The 11,472-nt window shown below is 50.6% G+C and overlaps 3 protein-coding genes across 3 annotated transcripts in view; 1 reads left to right on the forward strand and 2 right to left on the reverse strand.

The window, feature by feature from the left end:
• Positions 1 to 1,858, forward strand: part of RBM15 (RNA binding motif protein 15) — a 23,904-nt gene extending 22,046 nt beyond the window's left edge. The window contains exon 6 of the mRNA XM_026056577.1: positions 801 to 1,858. The gene's annotated coding sequence lies outside the window, so the exon portion shown is untranslated. The remainder of the gene's footprint in view (positions 1 to 800) is intronic.
• SLC16A4 (solute carrier family 16 member 4) overlaps positions 1 to 8,034 on the reverse strand; it is a 12,258-nt gene extending 4,224 nt beyond the window's left edge. Inside the window, exons 1-8 of the mRNA XM_026056662.1 lie at positions 7,984 to 8,034; positions 7,296 to 7,417; positions 5,883 to 6,015; positions 5,129 to 5,272; positions 4,379 to 4,540; positions 3,270 to 3,779; positions 1,768 to 1,979; positions 919 to 1,012 (exon numbers count right to left, since the gene is read on the reverse strand). Coding sequence (XP_025912447.1) covers positions 919 to 1,012; positions 1,768 to 1,979; positions 3,270 to 3,779; positions 4,379 to 4,540; positions 5,129 to 5,272; positions 5,883 to 6,015; positions 7,296 to 7,417; positions 7,984 to 7,999 — 1,393 coding nt within the window. The 5' untranslated portion in view covers positions 8,000 to 8,034. The remainder of the gene's footprint in view (positions 1 to 918; positions 1,013 to 1,767; positions 1,980 to 3,269; positions 3,780 to 4,378; positions 4,541 to 5,128; positions 5,273 to 5,882; positions 6,016 to 7,295; positions 7,418 to 7,983) is intronic.
• A 2,410-nt stretch (positions 8,035 to 10,444) lies between these two features.
• LAMTOR5 (late endosomal/lysosomal adaptor, MAPK and MTOR activator 5) lies at positions 10,445 to 11,469 on the reverse strand (the record flags this gene model as incomplete). Its single annotated transcript, XM_026056509.1, has 2 exons — positions 10,445 to 10,814; positions 11,312 to 11,469. Coding segments are annotated over 2 exons (219 nt in total), but the record flags the coding sequence as incomplete, so codon positions are not given.
• Between the last annotated feature and the right edge of the window lie 3 nt (positions 11,470 to 11,472).

Raw genomic sequence — 11,472 nt, forward strand, 5'->3', positions numbered from 1 at the left:
TCTGAACAAAGTGCTTGTCCAGGCGGGGGACAGCCGGTCCGCGTAGAGTCAGGAAGCGATACATGAAGAACGGGTTGCCAGTTTTGTTGAGGATATGTTCACTTAGGTGAGTGACAGGCTGTCGTTCATGCTGGTATTTGACCTTGCAGCTTTTTCTGTTTGCTTTTAACATGCGAACCCAGGAAAAGCTGAGGATGCTGAAGCCGTTTCCAGGTGTGAGGTAGGGCTGAAGGGTCAGTGAAAGGATAAGGGCGAGGGTGTATGGAGCAGGGTGCAAGTCCCTCGCTCGTAAGCAGAGTCTGGAGACTTGCTTATAGGCACTTGAAATGTGCCAGATGCTTAAAACTGAGTTGGTTTTCTGGCAGAGGGAAAAAAAGGCTTTTCATACTCCTTATCTTTAGACCCAGGACCTCTCGTGGCTTAGTGGAGTAATCTTCTTCAAAACAAGAGATTACAGGGACTTCTCCTTGTTGGGTTTCAGTGCCCTTGCTTGGTGAGGAGTACTGCTGGGACCGTCCTTGCTTTACCTTCCTCTCCTTTTCTCCCCTCCCCTAGTTCGCCTTCCTTCCAGTCCCTCTGTATCAAGTTCGGCGTTAATAACGCCCTGTTGTTGGCAAAATCCACGGTAGCGTGTTCATTGCTCTTCCGCCGTGGTCAAGATTAAAATGAGGGGTTTCTACCTCCTTGTTGGCTCGTATCCATGCGATTGCCACACTGCTAGCTGAGCTTGCCAAGCTCATAAGCGATAGTATTTCCTGTGTATAGAGATAACTCTCTCCGATATGTTTTTTTCCACTTAGGTTGAAAAGCCTTCCTTGGATGCATATGGGTAGGAAAGTGAACCAGAAGTACGTTTTCTCACTGGCTGGGGAGATGATGTTTGTGGTGGGTATGTACTGTATGTAATGCAAGAGTTACCTGTTAGAGGAGGTCCACCGATGGCTGCTATCCCAGCAAAGAAGGCAGAAAATCCCAAGTAGCTGTGGAGTTTTTGCACGCCAACTAGGTCTACCTGTTTGTAAAACCAAATTGATAATTATTGGTATAATGTATGTGAAGCACAGAAGATTTTTCTGGGGAGCTGCCTCTTCGGCAGCCATACAGCGTTTTAAAGGACTTTGCCCCTACGGATCTGGCTCAGCCTTGCATCTGTTCGCCTCGTTAAGGTCAGTACTGAAATTGCTAGGATTCCTGTCTCCCAGCTATCTGGGCATCCTAAAACTGGTAAAGGCTTCGAAGTCTTTGAGGAAGGTATTTTCAACTCTGAATGCTGAATTGTAATGAAGACGCCTTCCTAGCCAAATCCTGCCAGTGCAGTCTGCCTGACCTGGTTTATGTGTGTGACGGATGATTTTGCGATCTGGCCTGATAGTCACGACCCTCTGCCTAAGCCCTAGTGCTTGAGACAGCAAATGAACGGAGTTAGTGGGTCCGTTCTGGTTCCTGTGTGACCAAGCACCATCTGCGAGCTGGAGGAAGCTCGTGTAGAAAGGAGGATTTGGAAGGCAAGTAGCTGAGTCAGGTTGCTAGAAGTCCGCAATAAACTCCCAATATTTCTGTTGTCTGGCCTGGGAATACCAGTAGGTGGGTTGAGGGGGAGCTTTGGGGCTCTGCGGTGGCTCGAACGGGGAAGCCTGGAGGGCAGAGGCCTCTCAGGCAAGTCTGCGATGGCCCTGGGTGCTGCAGCTTCATTAAAGGGGTTTGGGGTGTTGTGGAGTATCGCTGGATACGTGGGGTATTAACTTTTTAATGACATTCCCTCCTCACCAGCACGGGGAGCACCAGAGCCAGGAATCCACCGCAGAAGATGGCGAAGGCCACCGCGTAGGCCATGAGCAACGGGAACGTGGTGGCCAGGGGACAGAGCAGGTTCGTGATGCCGCACAGCACCAGGTAAGTCACGTGGTAGTGGTACTTCTTGGTCCAGTTCCGATCGGCAATCCAGCCGGAGAGCAGCTGGCTGACCATCTCCGTGATGCCTGGTGGGAAAGCAGAGTTCGCTGGGGCATCAGAAGATTTTTTTTTTTTCCTTTTTTTCTTTTTTTTCTTTTTTTTTGTTGCCACTCTGTGATGCACTATGTTGTTCTGAAATGCATCCCGATTCTGCCTGCTGTGCGCATTAAAGATGTGACCACAAAGGACCGAAAAGCTAAGAAGTTACAGGAAGGCATTTTTAGGCTGCTGTAAAATTCATGCTTTTTATTTTTTTTAATATTATTATTATTTTTTCCTCCTTGCCTTGGTGCCTGCTGTTGCCAAATGCCTGTGGGTGCACGAAAGTGGTCTGTAAAAATTCAATTAAGGGCTGTGCAATCAGCATAAACTCCTGAAAGGCCCTTCAGCAAAAATAGGAAAGATCAGTTTGTTGCTCTTTCTTTTTTTCAAGATAAACAAAAATCAGAATATTGAGAAGAAATATGCTTACAGCTATTTTAATTTGTATGAAGAAGCAAAAAAGGACAGAAGCCCATTTTTTTTAAAAGGATAGGCAAACTTTTTTTAACACTTTTGGATATGTTTTTATAGACTAAATATCAGAGGAGTGTTAACTGTCAGCTAATATCTTGCTGACCACTGTCCTACTCTTAATCAAAATGTCGCCTGCAGACGAATTGCTGTGCCTTCGATCTAGATTCCCTGACAGAATACCTCATTTCTAACTATTATACGGCTGCGTGGAAGTAAAATTTATTTTTGCACAATAAAATATTTTGCAATGACTGAGGCTGGAGCCACTTTCTTAATGTTGTGCGGCTTTGGTGCAATACCACCTTATAACCGGGCATGCCTTTTCCCTGCCGCTTTGAGGGGAAAATGCAAAATTCAAACGGCTAGATCCAAGTTATGCCTCTTGGCGCCGCGTTTCTCTCTCTGCTTACGTTCCTCGGGTCAAACCGTGGGTCTTTGGGTGCTGAGCGACTCGGGGTTTGCGGTTTGGGGGCTTGAGTGACCCGGGGACGTCTGTGGGAAGACCTAGGGGGACAGACAGCACCTATATAATTTGGAGCTGGTGCGTGCACTGCCGAAAGGGTGGGTTATCAGCTAGTTGAGGTTGAGAGAACCACCCACCATGTGAGAGAGACGCTGTGCATGTACAGAAGGCAACGCTATATATACGGAAGGTGGGTAAGGGCTGTGAGCAAGCTCTTCTCTGAAGATTTATTCTAGGACATGTTTGGGACTATTTCTTGGCAAAGATTGCATGATGCTTCCATCCTCTCGTGGTACCGCTGCAATTATAAACCCGTTTAAAAGACTCTCTTGCCTACCAGCCACTGAAATGAGGTAAGAGGCGTCCATGCTGCTTATGCCCAGCGTCCGGGCTCTCGCGACCAGGTGGAAGGTAGGAACGAAGTAGGCCAACTGGCTGAACAAAAAAGACCACGTGAAAATGCAGAAGACCGGATCCTTCAGCGGGGAGAAGTCGAGGCAAGGCTGCGCGCTTTCTTCTCTAGCCTGCGGCAGATATTTGTAGCCCCGCTGGGCATCGGCGGCCGTTTCCTTCCCGAGCCCTCCGGCGGCCGCGGTGTTTGCTGGGACCGAGGAACCTGCGCTCCGGGCCGTCGCGAGTCCCTCGGTGGTGGGGACGTCCTGCGTGTTTTGGAGCTGTGTTTCCCCGCTGGTGGTTTCATCCAAGCGTCCGATGCGGGTCTCCGAATCCTTCCTTGGCTCTTCGCTTTGAGCAGGCGAGGGCTGAGGCAGCTGGGAGCTTACGGGCCGCAGTAACATGCTGGAAGGCACTAGGTTTAACATGATGCCTCCGAATATCAGGAGAGTACCTGAGCGAAGACAGAAGATAATTTTGGAGCATCCTAAGGGAGGAGCGGTAGGAAACGACCTCCCTAGAACAGGATGTAGTTTGTACCGAACACGGAGAAAGCTCTGCAAGCAAGGAGGGTCTTGCAGGAGCCTTGATTTCTGCTTTTCTAGCTGGAAGTCCCTTTGTGAGATGTATATATATCACAAAAAATAGAGCTATTTCTAGGGTGTGAGAGTTTCTGTTCTGTTTTTCGCTCATTAGGAGTCCATTATGCGTGACAGGCTTTCACGATGCCTCAAACAAAGTGTCGTAAATGGGAGAAAGTCGGGATTTTTAGTTTCTGTTTTGGTTTCCGAGGTTTTTGTTTTGACGCTGACTTAACCTTAATGACTGGTTAAGTGTTTAATCATTAACAAAGGTTGTGTCCCCAAGGTGTCGCAAAGAGGCAGAGTTGTTCCTCGATGCAGCTAATCTTAATTTAAAAAAAGAGCTTTGTCTGCTGTCTGTGCAATAGCTAGGCTGTCTGTCCTCTTGATAAATCCTTTCTTGAACGCCCTCTTAATGCTGGCGAAGTTTGGGGAGTGGTGGGAGGGGGGAAAAAAGGGGAGATCGGCTCACCTTGCCACCCGTAAAAATCGATGAGCAGCTGAGTGAAGGGCGCTATGAGAAACGTCAGCCCCATTCCCGAGCGGGCGATCGCGCTGGAGAAAGCCAGTCGCTTCCTGCAGCGTTTGGCCATCATCACGGCAGCCGCCTGGTAAAGGCAGGCGAAGCCCATACCTGCGACGAGGGTGGAAAGAAGACGTCAATGCCCGGGAAGGGATTGCTGTGGAGCAGTTGATGGTCTCTAGTTCATGACCTCAGTCTTATTTTGGCAGATGTGGGTGATTTGCCCAAGGAAATACCTGTGCCTGTCCTTTTTTTTTACCTCTCCTATAGTGAGGTTTATGGTTTCGAAAGCGTGCTGTGCAGAACGTGTTCCCCTTCTATCAGAGCTACTCGGACATGGGCTGAAAGCAGGGGGACTCCTGCAGTTGCTACCAGTGGGGATTTCATATGTGATTTTTAGGATCTGGCTTCTCTGTGCCCTGTACCTTCAGTAAGGGGGTTGAAAGGCCAGGATTCACTGCATATGTTGGGTCCAAAAAAAAAAAGCAATGTTAGTTTGGTCTGGCATGTTGAAACAGGCATTTTGTGATCCTGAGTGTAAATCCCTGGGGTAGGAATTGGGGGTTTCGTGCAACATCTAGCAGAACGGGCTTGAGGTACTCTAACAGTACGGGACCCGCATGGATTCCCGTTGAACGAGCTGCCTCTGCTCGTGGTGCTCAGGAAAATTTGCCGTATTGCGAGCAGCAGCCAACTCACCCGAGAGGAGTCCCATGGAGACGCAGAGGAAGGGGACGCTGGTGGCCTGCGTGCTGATCAGACAGCCGCCGGCGACCAGGCTGGCCCCCACGATGGACGTCAGCCGTTCGCCCAGCTTCCCGCAGACGATGGCAACCACGGGGGCTGGAGGAGAAAGGAGAGAGAGCTCTTGTGACGAAAGTAGACTTGCTTCAGTACCATTTAAGGTAAATGATGCTTTGCTAGCTTGGGACTGGCAGTTACCAGGTTTATTGCCCTGGAGGAAGTCAATTTGCCAGGCTGTGAATGTTTTGCTGGAACGGGTCTATGCTGCTCTTTTACATGAGAGCTGCAAAGAGACCTTGCCCGATAACCGGCAAATTAGGGCAATAGGGCAGGGGAAGGAATTGAAGCCCAGACTTTGATTTTCATAGCCCACTTCCTAATGCACAACATCATTCAGCCATGCTGAATTATTCAGCAGCTGGTTTGCTCCGCCGCGTTAATAGTGGTGCTAGAGGAAAGGTGGTGCTCTGAACGGGTCTGGTCTTGTGCAGTAGATCCTCTACGGAGAGATGCCGAGACCTATGCATCTCCGTTCTCCTAACGCGCTACAGCTACAGACACGCTTCAGTGTCAGCGTGTCTTCTGGTTGCAGCAGCTGTGGCGGTAAACGGATCTACGACGCATCCTCAGCGCCTGTTATATCGACATCTGACTGAGCCAAACGGGCTTCGGATGGAAACAACGTGCTGCATCCTGAATTCCTGCTCACCTCCCAGGAAGCGCAGAGAGGACATGATGGAGCCGATCCAGCTGATCTGCTCGGAGGAGCCTCCCACCTTCTCTTGGAAGACCACAAAGAAAATTCCAAAGGTTTTGAGCATTCCCATCAGGAGCACGTTCACCTAAATTCAAACCGGAGTGAGGTAAGAGGTCACAGCGCTCGGGAGTCTGCTTTTGCTTGTCTCTCATGTGTTCCTTAGATGTGTGCAATGCTTTGTGCTAGGGAACAAACAAACTGGGACAAGCAAACTCACGTAGCGTGTGTTGGGAGAAGGTCGGTAGAGCGGGCTTGTGATGGCCCAGTTGCTCTCTAAGCTTGGAGTTTAATCTTAACAGAGCCTCCAAAATCCATCTGTACAGTCCTGACGCAAGCTAGGCCTGCTCGTGCAATGAAAAAGAACTGGATAACATTAGCTCTGTATGTTTTTTTTAATAGTAAAAAGCAAATCTCAACTGGTCTCTGTACTTTGCAATGCTGCCAGTAGCTGATGGATGAGGTGTAGAGCGGAGCACGTATGGATATTACAAAGCCAGGTTTCCCAGGCTAGCCCTGCCACAAGGGCAAAGGACAGTTCGTGTCCTCAAATTTATTTTTAACTGCCTCCCTCCTCCCCTGTAGCTAGCTGGTTAATAATTGGCAGCAAGTTACTTTGTGTGGATGGAAAGCTGAGACTGCTTGACCGCAGTTCTCAGCTTTTTTCGTCGGGTCATGACATTGTATCTGTATAATTGATGGAAAGATCACCCACGCTCCACATTGCATGTGGTATTAAACCACAAAGCGTGGAGGCGTTGGAGAATTACTGCCTTTAAAGGGTTTTGAGACCCCTGGTCCTACTGGAGTAGCGTAGTTGAGCATATACACGCTTCTTGCACGTTAGCACCCTAAGGAGAAGGTGATCAGGTCAGCTGCTCAGCTGCTCGAGAAGGGAATCTCGCCCTTACCAAAGGTGAAATAGGCCCCTGTTGAGTTGGAAACCTCGGTGTTGTTAAATATTAGGAAGGGGAAAAAAAGTCATATAGTTGCAAGCTGTCTTTTGTCCCAGGACTGCAGGTTCTGTGCCCTCACTTACAGCATCTGAGACAAGGCGTTTTCAAACGGCGTCGCAAGGGGAAACACCCCTGCGTGTTCACCGAAGGCGGCAATCGGTCTTTGCTCAGCCTGCAGTGAAACAGGGACAACGTCTACCTGTAACGTTTCACTGCCCGGACTCGGTATAGCAAGGCTCTCACCTGCTCTTAGCAATAGCCTAATTTTGCCCTCAGCAGAATGGGATCAGCAAGGTCCCATCATCTGCTATGCGTGTGCGGGAGAAGGACTTTGCTGGGCGAGAAGGTCCTCGGGGCTTTCTGTAGGCCCCCAACTTCAGAAGCTTCATGGATGAATTTGCTCTCTGCTTACCAGAAAGAAGTGAAACACCACTCCCCATGCCCACCCTTCGTCGGGAGCTGCCTCCGCTTGGTTTTTTTCTTTCTCCTCCATTGCTCTTGGCTGGTTCGCTGTCTCTGCCTCTTTCCTTTCCCCTGTAAATGAGAATTTCGGGACGCGTTAGCACCTTGCCTTATTGATCGGGTTGTTTCAATTAACCTGCAGAACTGCTCTCAAAGCAAGCCGATGCTTTCATGTATCCTTCTGGTCCTCAGCTTTTTCTGTTAATGAGGCAAGAAACAGTATTCTGCACTCGGTCATCAAATCTTGAGAAATTTTTTGAGGACGGGTGAGGCTTCTACCAAGCTTTTCCCAAATGGATGCTAAGTAGCATGTTATCATTGGCTGCAATAGTTTCATTTCCTTTGTGTTTCCCTCCAAGTTATTCTGGCTGCTTAAGAAGCCTTAAGTGCTCGTAGGGGACAGGCGTCTTGCTGCGTCTCTAGAGCATATAGTTAGGCTGGTTTGTACAAGGAGGGAGGTTGTTTCGCCATCTGTCTGTGTCTATCTCTGAACTCTTAGACTTGTTTCCCATCTTTATCTCCTTATCTCCTTTCTGTCCTCTCTCCTGTCCTGCACGTCTATCGGTGACAGGAATCCTCCTTCCCGAGCGGCTGAACCCGAGAGCAGCCGGGTTGGTGAACCTGAAACTTTTCCTTACCAGCTTGCTGATGCATGGTGTGAAATCGTCCAAAACCCAGTAGACTGGAAAGAGGAGTAGTCTCTCTTCATTTGCTCCAGAAATCAGATTTCTGTCTTGGCAACCCTAAGTCCATTCCTGCATTCGTGTCCGGCTGCGGTGGGGAAGGAACAGAGGGCTCGTTCTTCCCGGTGAGCCGTGAAGCAGAGCTATCCCAGAGCAAAAACTCGAGCCTGTGAAATGCCGGGACTTTGTGGACGAGCTCTTCCTCCTCCTTGGAGGCAGTGCTCCGGCTTGCGTGCCCGGAGGCGAGGGAGTCCCTCCCCTTCCCCAGGCCGGGAGGCAGGAAAGCAAGGCTTTAGCTGAGCCTGCATCCTGCCCGGACAAAATGGGAAGCTCCAGAGGGAAAGTCCGCAAGGACACGGCATCGGGCTCGGCGGCCTGCTACACGTTGAGCAGAGCAGTAGGTGGCAATGGTGGACCGAAGCCAAGCTCCGATTGCGGCTGGCTCTGTAGGAGAGCGGAGCTTTCCCGCCGGCTTTCCCACGCCGCCCAAGCCTCTGGCCTTCCCTCGCTTAAGAGGAGATAGTTTAGAAAGGGTTTATTTTCCAGCTAGCTGCTCAGCTAGACCGGACTGGGACGGCCACGCTTCCGCAGCGCTTTGGCAGGGCTGATAGTTGTGCAGGGCTTGGGCTGGCTCAGCGCCTCTATTGTAAATATGCACAAACGCCGCTGCAAACACAGCCGTACGCTTCCTCCCCCATTTCTTGATTGACCTGTCAACCAAATCGGCGTGCCTGAAATCAGATAAAACCGTCGGGCCGCGATGCCGATCTCTCTCTCTCCTCCCCTCCCTGGGCAGAGGAGGCAATACTCCGTCTTGCTATAAGATCCCAATAGGATGTAGCTGCCTAGGCCAGAAATATGGGATTAGACATACTGAGGCATCTCGCAGAATGCAGGATTTTCCTATAGTAGGGTTTGTAATATATGCATTCGTCTTTCAACTTGGAGAGCAGGTTAGAGGCAGGCAGGGGGCCGGGGTGTTGGTGAGAAGTCAGTGGCAGCATCTGGCATCTCATCTGCGTGCCGAGACGCCAGACACGGGCAAGGAAATGCTCCGGCGCCCTGGCTCGAGCCGCTCCCCTTCCCCGCGTGCTGGCAGCGAGCGGATGCGGGGGCCCCTGCTAATGAACGTCGTGTGCAGCGTTTCGTGTTCCCGGGGCTCGTTCCCTGCGACACCGAACTGCGTATGTGCCCTTCTCTGTTAATTGGAGTGCTGAAAAACGACCACGCGCCCCTGGTCTTCTCCCCTTCAAAGAGCTGCGGCAGCAGCTTTTGCTGGCTTTTGGTATTTTAAAACATGCACCTGCACTCTCTGCTGAACAGAAGGGCTTGCAACTTGAATATGAAGAAAAGCAAAATGATTTAATAGTTCATTGCTTTGTGCCCTGTGCCTTGAGGTGGTGCTAGAAGCATGGGGCTACAGGGGGAAATAAATAGAAAGGCTGAGTTTTATATTCATCTTTTAGCAGCTGCGTGAGTACAGGGAGAGGGCAGAAGACCTGAGTGCAGGCTGGGTAACAGAAGTCAGCATATTCTTTGCTTAATACTTTGGGCAGGCTCCCTGCAGGGGTTTGGGCTTTGCATCGTCGGGGTAAGCACCTGCGTGCTCCTGGGTGCGGACAGGGTCCGGCTGGAGGATGACATTCAGACAAGCTGATTCTCAGGGGGATTCTTGAGTGTGTGAGTAAAGGATGTCCCTTCACACCGGGCTGCAAGCTGGGGGGCTAAGGTAGGGCTGTTTATCCCATAATATCTCCCTGAGCGAGGTATGCAGGTTATTTTGGTTACGGACCAAAGTGTCTGTTTATTTACCCCAGTGTAAATATAGTTCTACCCTGATCCAGCCCCATTCATCAGAGTTCATGCTCGTGCTCAACCCTGAAGCTTCCCTCCTACCGCTTTAAGCCTAAGGACGGCTGTGGGCCACCTCCATTTCACACTCTTAAATACACAGGCAGAATTTGAGTTAACCAAGACTGCAAGGGGCAAAGGTTTTCCGCAGGATTGGTTCCTGGCAGCATTTGAAATGCTTGCATCTGTAAGATGAAAACAGGCCTGGATTTGTGAAGGTGTAATCAACATCCAATTCACGCAGAGCAGGGGCAGCCAGGGCAAACAAGTTTAAGTTTGAACTTCAGTCTGAGGCATAGTAAGCGAGTAACCCTCACGCAGGAAGTTTAACCAGAGGAGGCTAAACATTTCCTAGGAAAAATTCCTAGGAAAGTTTTTGTGCCTTTTCGCACTGGAGGAGCCTCCCTTAATTCAACTCTTTATGCACTGGTTCATTTGTCTAGAGAAATGCTGAGAAAGAAGGGGTTGGAGGAGCTACCTCACCTGGCTCTGGAAATAGCCCCCTTTGCTCGGACAGAGCAACAGGCAACAGTTTTTGCAGCGGAAGCAAAGAGAAGCAAATGCATGTTTTTGCAGGTCATTTATTGGTTTCTCCACCAAATAAGGCCACACACACGCGCACACACACCTCCTATTGTCTGATCATTACACAAGCTTGGCGAGTGACCCACATTTCGTCCTCGGCAGCACGAGTGCTAGAATACGAGTTGAAGAACCCGATAGCTGCACAGGAGCTGTTAAGTAAAGAGGGAGAGCCTTCAGCCCAGATTTGGTTACTACAAGCACGTTCTGCATTGGAGCAGCAGAGGAGAGTGGTTGTCCAGTGAGGAAGAGCTGGTTTGGAGGTGGGAGTGCTGCACCGGTTCCCAAGAGGTCAGGATGCCAGCTTGTGTACTGCTACAGTGATGCTGTCGTGCTTCTGGATCATGATATTCCTAGGACAAAGAAAAAAAAGTACTGCTTGAGGCAGTTAAGCCAGCTGCAGTGCTGATGAAGCTCTGCCTTGGGTGGGAAACCAGACAGGGGTATCATTTTGTGGCTGCAACAACCCCCGGCTCTGTGCTAAATATGTCAACTGCTTAATCTGCCCACACGCGCCCCAAGGAAGAAATCTTTGCCTACCACCCTGGCAAAAATACCTGCTGAGGCTACAGGATGGGCTTAGTTATCCATGTAGATCCCAAGTGTGGAAGGAGCATAGAGCTGGAGTAGCCACCAGCCCCTGAGAGGCTTCCGGCTGCTTCTCCAGCTCCTGCTGCTGGAGATCCCATTAATCTCCTGCTTTCACATGCCTACATCAGCAACTAGCCTGAGATGGGGCTTCCTCCAAGGCTGCCAGCTCCGCTTGGGATGAGGAGCGTCTCCAGGGCTGAGGTGAAAGGCAAACAGAGGGGAAAGCAGCGGGGCAGACGCGCCGGGCCCGGCCGCTCACCCGCTGTCTGACTCCAGGCACACGACGGGCGTATCGGTGGGGTCGGAGGTGAGCTTGGCTGCCTGCTGGGCGAGGACGGAGATGACGCCGGCGTGCTCGTCGGAGAGCGTTCCTCGGCCTACGAGACGGGGGAGACTCCGGATAAAGCCGCGCTTCCCGTG

This window comes from Apteryx rowi, unplaced genomic scaffold, assembly GCF_003343035.1.
Source record: "Apteryx rowi isolate R43461 unplaced genomic scaffold, aptRow1 scaffold_132, whole genome shotgun sequence".
Classification (NCBI taxonomy): Eukaryota; Metazoa; Chordata; class Aves; order Apterygiformes; family Apterygidae; genus Apteryx; species Apteryx rowi.